The following is a 13,674-nucleotide window of genomic DNA, read 5'->3' on the forward strand; positions in this document are numbered from 1 at the left end:
ATATCTAACGATAATGTTTCACTACTCAGTCAACAGGCACCACAATACTGTCTACACAAATAACATACCCTATCTATTACCAATTTTTACAATCATGCCCTGCCACACTATCCCAATCATCACTTTCAGCACAGCTTCTTACAGACAGACTGTATATAAAACCCACAGGGTGCTCCAATTGTATTTAACACCAGCAAGAAAAAATTGCAAAGGCAAGCATGGACGCAGGAGCTAAAATAATACATACTAGTCCAGTTTTACAATATGTTGAAATAACGTTGCAAAACCTATATCAGCCATCAGATAAGCCTCATTAATCATATACTAATTACTTTTATTTGATGTTGATTATATTTGATTGTTATTTAATAGATCTGATACAGTCACTCGCTTTACAGGTACATCCACCCACTTTTCATGGCCAATAGGTGCTTTGTTACATTGAGAATGATCAGCCATGATCACATTGAATGGCGGTGCTGGCTCGAAGGGCCGAATGACCTCCTCCTGCACCTATTGTCTATTGTCTATTGGTGATCACCCTGCGCTGTCAGTGAGGCTGCCCCAGACATCAAAATCCCCCTTCAATATTTCCCAAATGGCAACAGTTAACTATCTGCAACTATGCCACTTCTGGCTATGGTCTTGCTCAACCCTAAATACACCAATATTACAGAGCAATAATCTTCCCTATCCAAAAATCACCCGTATTCACCAGTTCAAATTCCTACACGATTTGTGTAACAAACAATATTTATTTTAATTGGTAACAAAAATAAAGACTTACTGTGGTGGGCGCAGGGGCAGGGGGTGGTGCATAAGATGGTCTTTCTGAAACAAAATAATATTCAAATATTAGCTTTTATACAAATTGATTATTTTGATTGATTGATTGATTGAAATATACAGCATGGAAAAAGGCTCTTCCGTCCACGTCGACCACTGATCACCCCGTTCACACTGGTTCTATGTTATCCCACTTTCTCATCCACTCCCTGCACACTAGGGGCAATTTACAGAGGCCAATGAACCTGCACAAACCCGTACGTCTTTGGGATTTGGGAGGAATCCCACACGGTCACAGGGAAACGTGAAATCTCCACACATACAGCGTCCAAGATCAAGTCAAGTTTATTTGTCACATACACATACAAGATGTGCAGTGAAATGAAAGGTCACCCACAGTCCAGCAATAGAGCAATAAAAAATAAGCAATTTCACACACAATCACAACCAACACAAAACAAAAAAAAGAAACATCCATCACAGTGAGTCTCCTCCAGTCACCTCCTCACTGTGATGGAAGGCCAGAATATCTTTTCTCTTCCCCTGCCGTCTTCTCCCGCGGTCAGGCTGTTGAAGTTGCCACATTCCAGGCCGCTCAGTCTCTCGCGCTGAGGCAGCAGCTCTACAACTGTGCCATTGTGTCACCTTGTGCATAAATCTCGCACCACCGAGATGCAGTTCTATGGGTACTATACACTCTCCAGCATCACCCCAGGTGGCAATATTACTTAAATAAATATCCTTCCCACCATTATTCACCATTTTTGCAGAAGTTCTGGTCACCACCACAATCTTAATGTAATCAAAAAGCCAACTGGAAATGTCAGTTTCTGACAGTCTCCCAGTCCAAGAGAACCTTTGCAGAAGGAACTGCAGATGCTGGTTTAAACCTAAGATAGACACAAAAAGCTGGAGTAACTCAGCAGGACAGACAGCATCTTTGGAGAAAAGGAATAGGTGACGTTTTGGGTCGAGACCTTTCTTCAGACTGAGCAACCTGAAACATCACCTATTCCTTTTCTCCAGAGATGCTGACTGACCTGCTGAGTTACTCCAGCTTTTCGCACCTATCTAAAATCACATAAAAGTTAGCTTTAGACTCGGTTTGTTTATCTTTACAACTTGTTTCAGGTCAAAGACCCTATAAGCTGTGTTTTATCTGGAGCACAAAACTCCATGCAAATTCAAATCACTCCAATGTAAATTCAGGGCTAAATGCTGCTGTGTAAGTATTAAATGCCAAAATTACTTTGTATTGCATTAACCTCGGAGCAATATACACAGCCTACAATGCCCCATCCTTATCTAGTTTTGTTTTCAGGTGTAACATAGACTGTAATTCATCATTCATTGCCTGGCACACAATTACTCAGAGCTAATTGCAGAACAGTATCCCACAACTTGATGTCTTACCAGAAATAGTTTTTAAAAAATGATGAGATATTCAGCAACTCCTGTTACATCGACACAAACATCTGTTGAATATGCCATATATATTTCTTATCTGAAACCACCGTAGTCATTATCACTTTCGTCTCAATCTACAACATCCTTATGGTTTCTTAATGTTGCCGATTTGTGCTGAATACTGAACTCAGTCGCGAGGAAATTCCAACAATCTGCTGAGAGCAAGGTTTTAATCCAATCAGTCTGGACTAAATTTCCATCAATATTCCTGGGATGAAGCAATAGTAACTACACCACATTGATTCAGGAAACAAAACTGGGGAGAGGGAGGGAGAGAGGGAGAGGGGACAAAGAGGGAGAGGGGTAAGGAAAGAGAGAGAGGAGAGAGAGATCATAAGTTCTAGGAGCAGAATTAGGCCATTCGGCCCATAGAGTCTACTCTGCTATTCAACCATGGCTGATCTATCTCTCCCTCCTAACTCCATTCTCCTGCCTTCTCCCCATAACCCCTGACACCTGTACTAATCTGACACCTTGACCCAAAACGTCACCCATTCCTTCTCTCCAGAGATGCTGCCTGTCCCACTGAGTTACTCCAGCTTTTTGTGTCTAACTTTGGTTTAAACCAGCGTCTGCAGTTCCTTCCTAGTCAAAAATCTATCTATCTCTGCCTTAGAAATATCCACTGACGGCCTCCACAGCCGTCTGTGACAAAGAATTCCACAGATTCACCACCCCCTGACTAAAGAAATTCCTCCCCATGTCCTTCCTAAAGGATCGCCCTTTAATTTTGAGGCTGTGACCTTTGGTTCTAGACTCTCCCACAAGTGGAAACATCCTCTCCATATCCACTCTATCCAGGCCTTTCACTATTCTGTACGTTTCAATGAGGTCCCCCTTCATTCTTCTAAACTCCAGTGAGTACAGGCCCTGTGCCGACAAACGCTTATCGTACATTAATCCACTCATTCCTGGAATCATTCTTGTAAACCTCCTCTGGACCCTCTCTGAAGCCAGCACATTCTTCCTCTGATATGGGCCCCAAAACTGTTCACATACTCCAAATGCAGCCTGACCAACGCCTTATAGAGCCTCAGCATTACATCCCTGTGTTTGTATACAAGCCCTCTTGAAATAAATGCCAGCATTGAATTTGCCTTCCTTACTGCCGATACGACTTGCAAATTAACTTTTTGAGAGTGCTGCACCAGCACTCCCAAGTCCTTTTACACCTCTGATTTCTGGATTCTCCCCCACTTTAATAAATAATCATTGCCTTTATTTTTATCACCAAAATGCATGACTCCACACTTGGCTCTTCTGAATTTCACCTGCCACTTCTCTGTCCACTCTCCTAACCTGTCCAAGTCCTTCTGCAGAGTCCGTGTTTTCTCTACACTACCTGCCCCTCCACCTATCTTCGTATCATCTTATAGAAACATAAAATTCTTTGAGGATTGGACAGGCTAGATGCAGGAAAAATGTTCCCGATGTTTGGGGTGTCCAGAACCAGGAGTCACAGATTAAGAATAAGGGGTAGGCCATTTAGGGCTGAAATGAGGAGAAACTTTTTCACCCAAAGAGTTGTGAATCTGTGGAATTCTCTGCTGCAGAAGGCAATGGAGGCTAATTCACTGGATGTTTTCAAGGGAGAGTTAGATTTAGCTCTTAGGGCTAATGGAATGAAGGGTATGGGGAGAAAGCAGGAACGGGGTACCTAAAATTGAAGAATTCTTGTTCATATTGCTGTTGGGTTAATAGACAATAGGTGCAGGAGTAGGCCATTCCGGCCTTCGAGCCAGCACCGCCATTCAATGTGATCATGGCTGAGTTACCTAGGCAGAATATGAGGTGCTGATTCTCCTGTTTGCTTGCGTCTCACTCTGGCAATGGAGGAGGCACAGGGCACAAAGGTCAGTATGAGAAGGGGAAATAGCAGAGGAGAGCCAGCAGGCCTTGTCAGACCAAGCCCAGGTGTTCCGCGAAACAACAGAGCTTGTCCCGCAAGTTGCTTGTTGCTCCAGATTCCAGCATCTGGGCTCCAATATCCTAGTGAACATCTTCTGCACATCCTCCAAGCTTCCAATCTTTCCTGTTATGGGGCGACCAGAACTGCATACAATATACCTAATGTGGCGCAGACAAAGTTTTATACAATTGCAACTTGACTTCCTGACTTTTATACAGCAAGTATGTCACACTTCTTTGTGAACTACTTGTGTTGCCACTTTCAGGAACATACGGACGTGCACCACAAGATACCTCTGCATCAAAGATCTTAAAGCTCCTGCCCTTTATTGTGTATTTCCCCCTTACATTTGACTTCCCAAAGTCAACCTCTAACATTAGCATGGATTAAAGTACATATGATATTTCCCCATCCATATCTGTAATTGATCTATATCTTGTTCCATTCTTTGACAACATTCTTTTCCTTTAAACTTACTCTTTTTCACCCTAAAGCTATGCCCTCTAACTTTTAACAACTCCATCCAGGGAAAATTACTATCTAACCTAACCATGCTGCTAATAATTTTTATATGCTTCTATCTGATCTCCCCTCAGCATTTGGTGCTTCAGAGAAATCAATCCAAGTTTGTCCAACCTCTCCAATCCAGATGATATGCCGGTGAGCCTCTTCTGCACCCGCTCCAAACCTTCCATGTATTTCCTATAGTACATCAGAACTGTACACAATACTCCAAATGTGGCCCAAGCAAAGTTTCATACCACAACATGACTTCTTGACTTTTATACTTCACACTCTGAGCAATGAAGACAAGCATGCCTTATGCCTTTCTGACCACACTAATTGCTTGGATTGGCACTTTCAGGTAGCTATAGACTTGTAACCCAAAACCCGCCTGTACATCAATGCTCCTCAGCATGCTGCCATTTATTGTATACTTTCCACTTGCATTTGACCTTCCAAATGCATCACCTCACACTTTTCTAGACTAAATTGCATCTGGTATTTCTCTGCCCAAATTTCCAAACAATCTATGTACTGCTGTAACATTTGACAACTTCCTTACCATCGACAACTCCAGCAATTTTCATGTCAACTGCAGTCTTACTAATCAGACCACCAACATTTTGTTATTCAAATAATTTATATATTACTCCGTGTTATAAAATTAAATCGTATTATAAAAATAACTATGGCAATGGTGGCAGGTTAGGAGCTAGAGAATTTCAGAATCACAATGTTATTTTTTTACTGCAGGATTTTCAAAAATATAGGTATTTTTAATAGGTTTATTTTTGTTACTGCTAAAAACTGAGTATCATTGCACATGTCAATAGAAGCGATTGTCAACTTCAATGGCCACTGGCAGTGAGTGTAGCAGCTGTGTTCTGATGGAACAATGGATCTGATTATTGCAGGGACATTACATGGAAAGTCTCCCCCCCCCCCCCCCCTCAGAAGACAGCTCTCTTCTGTTTTCCAATTTTCAAAGCTACTTTTAAATGGTTCTCTAGTGCCCTAATTAAAATTGCATTAAAACCAATTTTGCCTAAATACAAATAGTATTCCACAGTTGATCAATTATGTTATATCCAACTGGTGTCATGCAAGTGCATTATCTGTATCTCTGGTGGCGCAAGGTTCCCAAACCTTGCCATCGTCACCTTTCATCCTCCCAGGAACATGCTGGTCCTGAATTTGAGCCATCTGGTTTTTAAAAGATTCCCACATGTCAGATGTGGATTTACCCCCTTCAGCCAATCCCAATCTAATTTATTTGGTCCTGCCTAATACTACTATAATTAGCTTCCTCCAATGAATTGCTTTCATCGCAGGGCAATGTTTTTCCTTATCCATAAGTATAATAAAAATTAGGGAATTATGGTCACTGTTACCAAAATATCACCCCCACCCCCCCACCAGAGAAATTTTAACCACCTAGCCAGGTTCAATTCCCAGTATAGGTCTGGTAAATCACATAGTCTGGTAAAGCCAAAGTCTTGTAATGCCACATCCCTAGTTAGACTATCTACATATTATTTCAAGAAACCATCCTGGATACACGTAACAGGTTCTGCACCATCTATGTCCCGAGAACTTCCCAAGTCAATGGGAAGTTACAAATCACCCACTGCAATAACTATTGTTTTTACTTTTTGTGTCCACGATCTGCCTGCGTATCTGTTTCTCTAACTCCGATTGGCTTTTGGGAGACCTATTGTACACCCCTATCATAGTGATCAGAAGTATTTTGTGGAAATACATTGAAAGGGCATTATGTAATTTGAGGAAAGGTTGGACAATACTGTTTAAACAAAATAAGGGGTTGTCCACATTAGACACCTGACCTGCTCTTGTGTTAGAGTGTTGCAAGTCTTCAGAATTCTCTTTCTCAAAGGATAATACAAGCATCCTTTGCTATTTTTTAAGGCAGAAAGAGCAAAGGTGTGAAAGACTACTGGATGCAAGCAGGGATGTGCCAGGGTTACAATAGGATTGACCATGATGGTATCAAATGGTGGGGCAGGCTGGAGGACTGAGTTGCCTTCTCTTGCTCTCAGTTTGGACATCTACATGTATACTTCATTCGGGTCAACAACCCGACAAGGAGTAAAAATGTCATAGACCTAAAATGCCACTTCTGCGACTCTCTCCACAACGCTGTTTCAGCCTCTTATTTCCAGCATTCTCTGTTTTTAATTCAAACATCTAATATCTGTTGTTTTTATGTTCTTCTGGTATGTATAACCAGGCTGAGTGAATGGACGAGGAAACAACAGTTGGAATATAATGTGGAAAATGGTAAATCACCCACTTTGGCAAAGAAAATGAAAAGCAGAATATTTCTGAAAGGATGTTTGTTTTTTCTTTAAAGAGGATTTTGGTGATTTTGTATGCGAACCACTTAAAGGTTAATGTGCAGGTACAGCAAATAATTAGGCAAAGCAAGGGTATTAGTCTTTATTACAAAAGGGAGAAGACGTCTTACTGATGCGATCACAACTGGATAACTGAGTACCGATCTAATCTCTCCACCTTATTACAGGTATACATTCTTCAGGTGTGCATGGAATGTTCTCCAGATTGATTCTTGGGGTGGGTGAGGGGGCAGAGGTGGCGTGTGATGTCCTATAATAAGAAACTAAACAGACTGAGCTTATAGTTTCTCGAGTATAGAAGACAGAAGGGTGATCTCATTGGAACATACATTTATCATGCGACTCGAGAAGGTGGATGTGGGAATTCTGTTTTTGCTTGGCTGGAGAATCTAGATCCAGGGATCACAATAATTTAGGACAGACATAGAAATTATTTACATTACCTATAGAATCTTTGAATTCTCTACCCAAGAAGATTGTGTTGTTGAATTGTTAAATTGTCAAGACAAAGTGATTTTTTTTTTGGAATTAAAGGATTATGGGGCAAATACAAACTGCTGTTATAAAAGATGACCCACATTATTAACTAATGTCAGACCAGGGCATGCAGATGCTGGTTTAAACCGAAGATCGACACAAAATGCTGGAGTAACTCAGTGGGACAGAGATGCTGCCTGTCCCGCTGAGTTATTCCAGCATTTTGTGTCTAACATGGGGGTGAATTATCAATTTATCCTTGTAATTCTTACATTCAATAGCAGTTTCCTCCCAGCTGTTATCAAGCAACTGAACCATACTACTAACAACTAGAGAGCAGCCCTGAGCTACTATCTACCTCATTTGAGACCCTCAGTCTATCTTTAATCAGACTTTATCTTGCACTAAACCACTGACTGGTTAACAGCAACAAAAAGCTTTTCATTATATTTCGGTACATGTGACAATAAACTAACTAAACTAAACAAACAGCAAAACTAATTCATTTCTAGCAAGCCTTGTGGATGCTTAATTGGGACATGGACTCCATGGGCTAATGGGCCTTCTTTTGAGTTGTAATGAGTAATCCCATCTGGTATAAATGAGGATTGCGTGCTGCTCCCACATTTTAACTTCATTCATTCAGCTAATTTGATAATGTTAATCCAAGCCCATCGCCACACTGCATTTGCGTGTCTGTCAGACTAAAAAGACAAGCTCTTCAATCTCTCTCATCAAGCTCAAAATAACGTTGGCACCAATAAATAAACTGCTTCATGTACAAAACCCGATTCCAAATAATATGTTTGTAAACCCATCTACTGGTCAGCCGAACCCTTAATACAATGTAAAGTTCTCTACCAGTCTACTCCATCAATTATTAGACCCAACACAAATGGCCAAGTGAGAATTACTTGGGTTTGGCACCAATCTCTCATTGAGGGAAACGTGGATGACAAGATTCACTGCCTAAGCTTTGCCTCCCATAGACAGTCCCATCGGATGCTCAATAACCACTACACCAAAGCACATACCAGACAATAAGTTACAAAGTTTTTCTAATTGCTGCTTCAACAATTTCAAGACATCTATCTATTTATCTATCTATATCTATATATATTGCTAAAACTTTGTCCGAGTGTATGTGTGTTTGTGCACACCATAACTTTGGTGCTTCTCACAGCCAAAATGGTAATTAAAATGGTTAGTAACCAGGAGATCCTGGAGACCTCGGCATACCAAGCATGTGTTCGACAAAACGGTCACCGAGTCTACGTTTGGCCTTGCCAATGTACAGGAGGCTACACTGGATGCAGTAGAGGAGGGCCATGTACATCTCTGGAAAAACTGCTGGGGTTCCTGGATAGAGACAAGGGTGGAGGTACAGGAACAGGTGTTACATCTCCAGCAGTTGCAGAGGAAATTGCCTGGGGAAGGGCTGGTTTGGATGGGAAGGGAGGAGTGAACCAAGAAGTTGCAGAAGGAGCAGTCTTTCGGAAGATTGAAAGGAGTGAGGATGGGAAGCTTTTGGTGGTGATGGTTATTTCAGTGTAATATTAGGAATAAATAATAATAAATTTATCTTACTTGACATGATGGCAAGGATCACCAACGATCTCTTACAAGCAATCTGAAATAGAAGTAGGAAATATCAGTAAACCCAAATCTCTTGAAAACAGCAAGTGTTCAGTTTATTGTTCGCATGCCTCCAAGATTAATTTTAAATGTTCTATCTTTATGAAGCAAAGTTTAGATCAGTGTTTGACGGCGAAGCAGCAACAGCTTTCCTGGATGGTGTGGGCACTCACAGCCGGTACCATCTGCCCTGATCACTGGGCTGGGGATCGACCGGTGGCTGCGGCCGGGGTGGGGACCACAGTCCCGGGGCGGGGACCACAGTCCCGGGGCCGGGGTGGGGACCATAGCCTGGGGTTCGGGCCCCGGGGTGGGGACGACAGCCGGGGGGAGACCGCGCTGCAGCCCGGCCCAAACACGGGAGAGGCGGCACGGGGGAGGCCGCGGCGGCGGAGGGAAGCGGACTGACGGACGGCGAGCGGAGCATCAGAGTCTATTGTCCAGCGGGGAGTGAGGGGACTTACGGAGGGGAGGAGGCCGTGAGGGGGGGAGGCGACCGTGAGGGTGGGAGGAGGCCGTGAGGCGGCCGCGTGGTGTGGACTTACAGGGGGGGGGGGGGCGTGAGGAGGGGGGGGGGCGTGAGGAGGGGCGTGAGGAGGGGGGTGAGGGGGGGGGTTGAGGGAGGGGGGTGAGGAGGGGGGGGCGTGAGGAGGGGGGGGCGTGAGGAGGGGGGGGCGTGAGGAGGGGGGTGAGGAGGGGGGGGGGCGTGAGGAAGGGGATGCGTGAGGAGGGGGGTGAGGAGGGGGGGTGAGGAGGGGGGGTGAGGGGGGGTTGAGGAGGGGGGGTGAGAGGAGGGGGGGGCGTGAGGAGGGGGGCGTGAGGAGGGGGGGTGAGGAGGGGGTTGAGGGAGGGGGGTGAGGAGGGGGGGGCGTGAGGAGGGGGGTGAGGAGGGGGGTGAGGAGGGGGGGCGTGAGGAGGGGGGTGAGGAGGGGGGGGGGCGTGAGGAGGGGGGTGAGGGGGGGGTTGAGGGAGGGGGGTGAGGAGGGGGGGGCGTGAGGGGGGGGGGGGGTGAGGGGTGAGGGGGGTGGGTGAGGGGTGAGGGGGGGGTGAGGGGTGAGGGGGGGGGGGAGCGGCGGCCGTGAGGGGGGGAGGCGGTGAGAGGCCGTGAGGGGGGGGGGGGGGCGCGTACTTACAGGCGGAGCGGCGGCCGTGAGGGGGGGGGTGAGGGGGGAGAGGCCGTGAGGGGGGGCGGGGGTGGGGAGGCCGGCCTGTGAGGGGGTGAGACCGTGAGGGGGGGGCGCGTATTTACAGGCGGAGCGGCGGCCGTGAGGGGGGGTGAAGGGGGAGAGGCCGTGAGGGGGGGGGGGGTTGGGGAGGCCGTGAGGGGGGGGGGGGTGGGGAGGCCGTGAGGGGGGGTTGGGGAGGCCGTGAGGGGGGGGTGGGGAGGCCGTGAGGGGGGGGGTTGGGGAGGCCGCCCGTGAGGGGGGGGGGGTGGGGAGGCCGTGAGGGGTGGGGAGGCCGTGAGGGGGGGGGGGGTGGGGAGGCCGTGAGGGGGGGGGTGGGGAGGCCGTGAGGGGGGGGGTGGGGAGGCCGTGAGGGGGGGGGGTGGGGAGGCCGTGAGGGGGGGGGTGGGGAGGCCGCCCGTGAGGGGGGGGGCGTACTTACAGGCGGAGCGGCGGCCGTGAGGGGGGGTGAGGGGGGAGAGGCCGTGAGGGGGGAGAGGCCGTGAGGGGGGGGGGGGGGAGGGGGGAGAGGCCGTGAGGGGGGGGGGGTGGGGTGGCCGCCCGTGAGGGGGGGGGGGCGTACTTACAGGCGGAGCGGCGGCCGTGAGGGGGGGGTGAGGCCGTGAGGGGGGGGGTGGGGTGGCCGCCCGTGAGGGGGGGGGGGGGGGGGAGGCCGCCCGTGAGGGGGGGGGGGGTGGGGAGGCCGCCCGTGAGGGGGGGGGGGCGTACTTACAGGCGGTGCGGCGGCCGTGAGGGGGGGGTGAGGCCGTGAGGGGGGGGGTGGGGTGGCCGCCCGTGAGGGGGGGGGGGGCGTACTTACAGGCGGAGCGGCGGCCGTGAGGGGGGGGAGGCCGTGAGGGGGGTGGGGGGGGGGGGGGGGTGGGGTGGCCGTCCGTGAGGGGGGGGGGTGGGGAGGCCGCCCGTGAGGGGGGGGGGGGTGGGGAGGCCGCCCGTGAGGGGGGGGGGGCGTACTTACAGGCGGAGCGGCGGCCGTGAGGGGGGGTGAGGGGGGGGGGGGTGGGGAGGCCGCACGTGAGGGGGGGGGGGTGGGGTGGGGAGGCTGCCCGTGAGGGGGGGGGGTGGGGTGGGGAGGCTGCCCGTGAGGGGGGGGGGGTGGGGTGGGGAGGCTGCCCGTGAGGGGGGGGGGTGGGGTGGGGAGGCTGCCCGTGAGGGGGGGGGGGGGTGGGGTGGGGAGGCTGCCCGTGAGGGGGGGGGGGGGGGGGTGGGGAGGCCGCCCGTGAGGGGGGGGGGGCGTACTTACAGGCGGAGCGGCGGCCGTGAGGGGGGGTGAGGGGGGAGAGGCCGTGAGGGGGGGGGGGTGGGGTGGGGAGGCTGCCCGTGAGGGGGGGGGGGTGGGGTGGGGAGGCTGCCCGTGAGGGGGGGGGGTGGGGTGGGGAGGCTGCCCGTGAGGGGGGGGGGGGGGTGGGGTGGGGAGGCTGCCCGTGAGGGGGGGGGGGGGGGGGGGGTGGGGAGGCCGCCCGTGAGGGGGGGGGGGCGTACTTACAGGCGGAGCGGCGGCCGTGAGGGGGGGTGAGGGGGGAGAGGCCGTGAGGGGGGGGGTGGGGTGGCCGCCCGTGAGGGGGGGTAGGGTGGCCGCCCGTGAGGGGGGGGGGGTGGGGTGGCCGCCCGTGAGGGGGGGGGGGTGGGGAGGCCGCCCGTGAGGGGGGGGGGGGGTGGGGTGGCCGCCCGTGAGGGGGGGGGGGGTGGGGTGGCCGCCCGTGAGGGGGGGGGGGGTGGGGTGGCCGCCCGTGAGGGGGGGGGGAGGCCGCCCGTGAGGGGGGGGGGGGTGGGGAGGCCGCCCGTGAGGGGGGGGGGGTGGGGTGGCCGCCCGTGAGGGGGGGGGGGGGTGGGGTGGCCGCCCGTGAGGGGGGGGGGGTGGGGTGGCCGCCCGTGAGGGGGGGGGGGGCGTACTTACAGGCGGAGCGGCGGCCGTGAGGGGGGGTGAGGGGGGAGAGGCCGTGAGGGGGGGGTGGGGTGGCCGCCCGTGAGGGGGGGGGGGGGTGGGGGGGGTGGGGAGGCCGCCCGTGAGGGGGGGGGGGCGTACTTACAGGCGGAGCGGCGGCCGTGAGGGGAGAGTGTCGGCGCCTATTGTCCGCCCGCCGAGCGCGGCCGCCAGATTCCACACCCGCCCCGCCGCCGGGAAAAAAATCCCCCCGCGCCGCCGCCGCATGCAGGGGTGCAGGGAGGGGATGTACGGGGGGGTCCGCCCGCCGCCGCGAGGGAGATTTTTTTTAAATCAATAAATATATTTGTGTGGAATCTGCGGCTTGTGTGAGACTGGTGTGGGTGGGTCGGCGGCGCCAACGTGCTCTGTGATTGCCGCGCTCAGATTCGACAACTGACTTAATTAATGTTTCTGCTTCAGAAATATATTGTACAACGTGGCGGCACTCCTTGTGTGAACTGCATGCAATACTCCAAATGCGGCTTGGCCACCTTGACTTTCTGACTCTTACACTCAATGCCCCAACATATGGAGGTGGAGTAGACTTGATGGGCCTCATGGCCTCATTCTAGTCCTGTCACTTATGATCTTGTGGCCATCACTTCCGAGAAGTCCACCAGGGACTATACTGGAAGTATTCTTTACCCACTAGGGACAATTTCTATCACTATCCTACACCCACGAGGGACAATTTTTACATTTTACCAAGCCAATTAACCGACAAACCTGCACGTCTTTGGAATATGGGAGGAAACCGAAGATCCCGGAGAAAACCCACGCAGGTCAAGGGGAGAACGTACAAACTCCGTACAGACAGCGCCTGTAGTCGGGATCAAACCCGGGTCTCCGGCGCTGCATTTGCTGTAAGGCAGCAACTCTACCGCTGCGCCACCGTGATCACTTTATCCTGGGATGAGTGAAGGGCATGGTGAGGCCGCTGCTCCCTCAGCCGGTAGAGAGGGGGGACCTCATTGAAACCTACTGAATAGTGAAAGGCCTGGATCCAGTGAATGTGGAGAGGATGTTTCCACTAGTACGAGAGTCTAGGACCAGAGGGCATCGCCTCAGAATAAAAGGACGTACCGTTAGAAAAGAGATGAGGAGGGATGTCTTTAGTCAGAGGGCGGTGAAACTGTGGAATTCATTGCCACAGATGGCTGTGGAAGCCGAGTCATTGGGTATTTTCAAGGCAGAGATAGATTCTTGTTTAACACGGGTGTCAGGGTTATGGGGAGAAAACAGGAAAATGGGGTTGGGAGGGAGCGATATATCAGCCATGATTAAATGGTGGAGTAGACGATGACCGGAATGGCCTAGCTCTGATCCTATCACTTATGACAGCTGTGATAATTTCACCTTTCCGGCAGCATTATCAAAAATGTGTTTCAGACCAACGAGAGCACTGCAGTGCAC

At 51.0% G+C, this 13,674-nt stretch overlaps 1 protein-coding gene across 8 annotated transcripts in view; it reads right to left on the reverse strand.

Annotated features, from left to right (window-relative positions):
- Nucleotides 1–12,547, reverse strand: part of smarce1 (SWI/SNF related BAF chromatin remodeling complex subunit E1) — a 52,722-nt gene extending 40,175 nt beyond the window's left edge. For 2 of the 8 annotated variants that reach the window (XM_078424581.1, XM_078424577.1), the window contains exons 1-3: nt 9,327–9,572; nt 9,106–9,148; nt 788–831 (exon numbers count right to left, since the gene is read on the reverse strand). In XM_078424581.1, the coding sequence (XP_078280707.1) occupies nt 788–831; nt 9,106–9,148; nt 9,327–9,338 (99 nt within the window). In that variant the 5' untranslated portion in view covers nt 9,339–9,572. Of the gene's footprint in view, nt 1–787; nt 832–9,105; nt 9,149–9,326; nt 9,573–10,286; nt 10,370–10,758; nt 10,777–11,136; nt 11,169–12,364 lie in introns of those variants that run through there. The other 6 variants (XM_078424582.1, XM_078424578.1, XM_078424585.1 and 3 more) reach the window with 6 other exon arrangements.
- Between the last annotated feature and the right edge of the window lie 1,127 nt (nt 12,548–13,674).

Source organism: Rhinoraja longicauda, chromosome 29 (genome assembly GCF_053455715.1).
Source record: "Rhinoraja longicauda isolate Sanriku21f chromosome 29, sRhiLon1.1, whole genome shotgun sequence".
Lineage (NCBI taxonomy): Eukaryota > Metazoa > Chordata > Chondrichthyes > Rajiformes > Arhynchobatidae > Rhinoraja > Rhinoraja longicauda.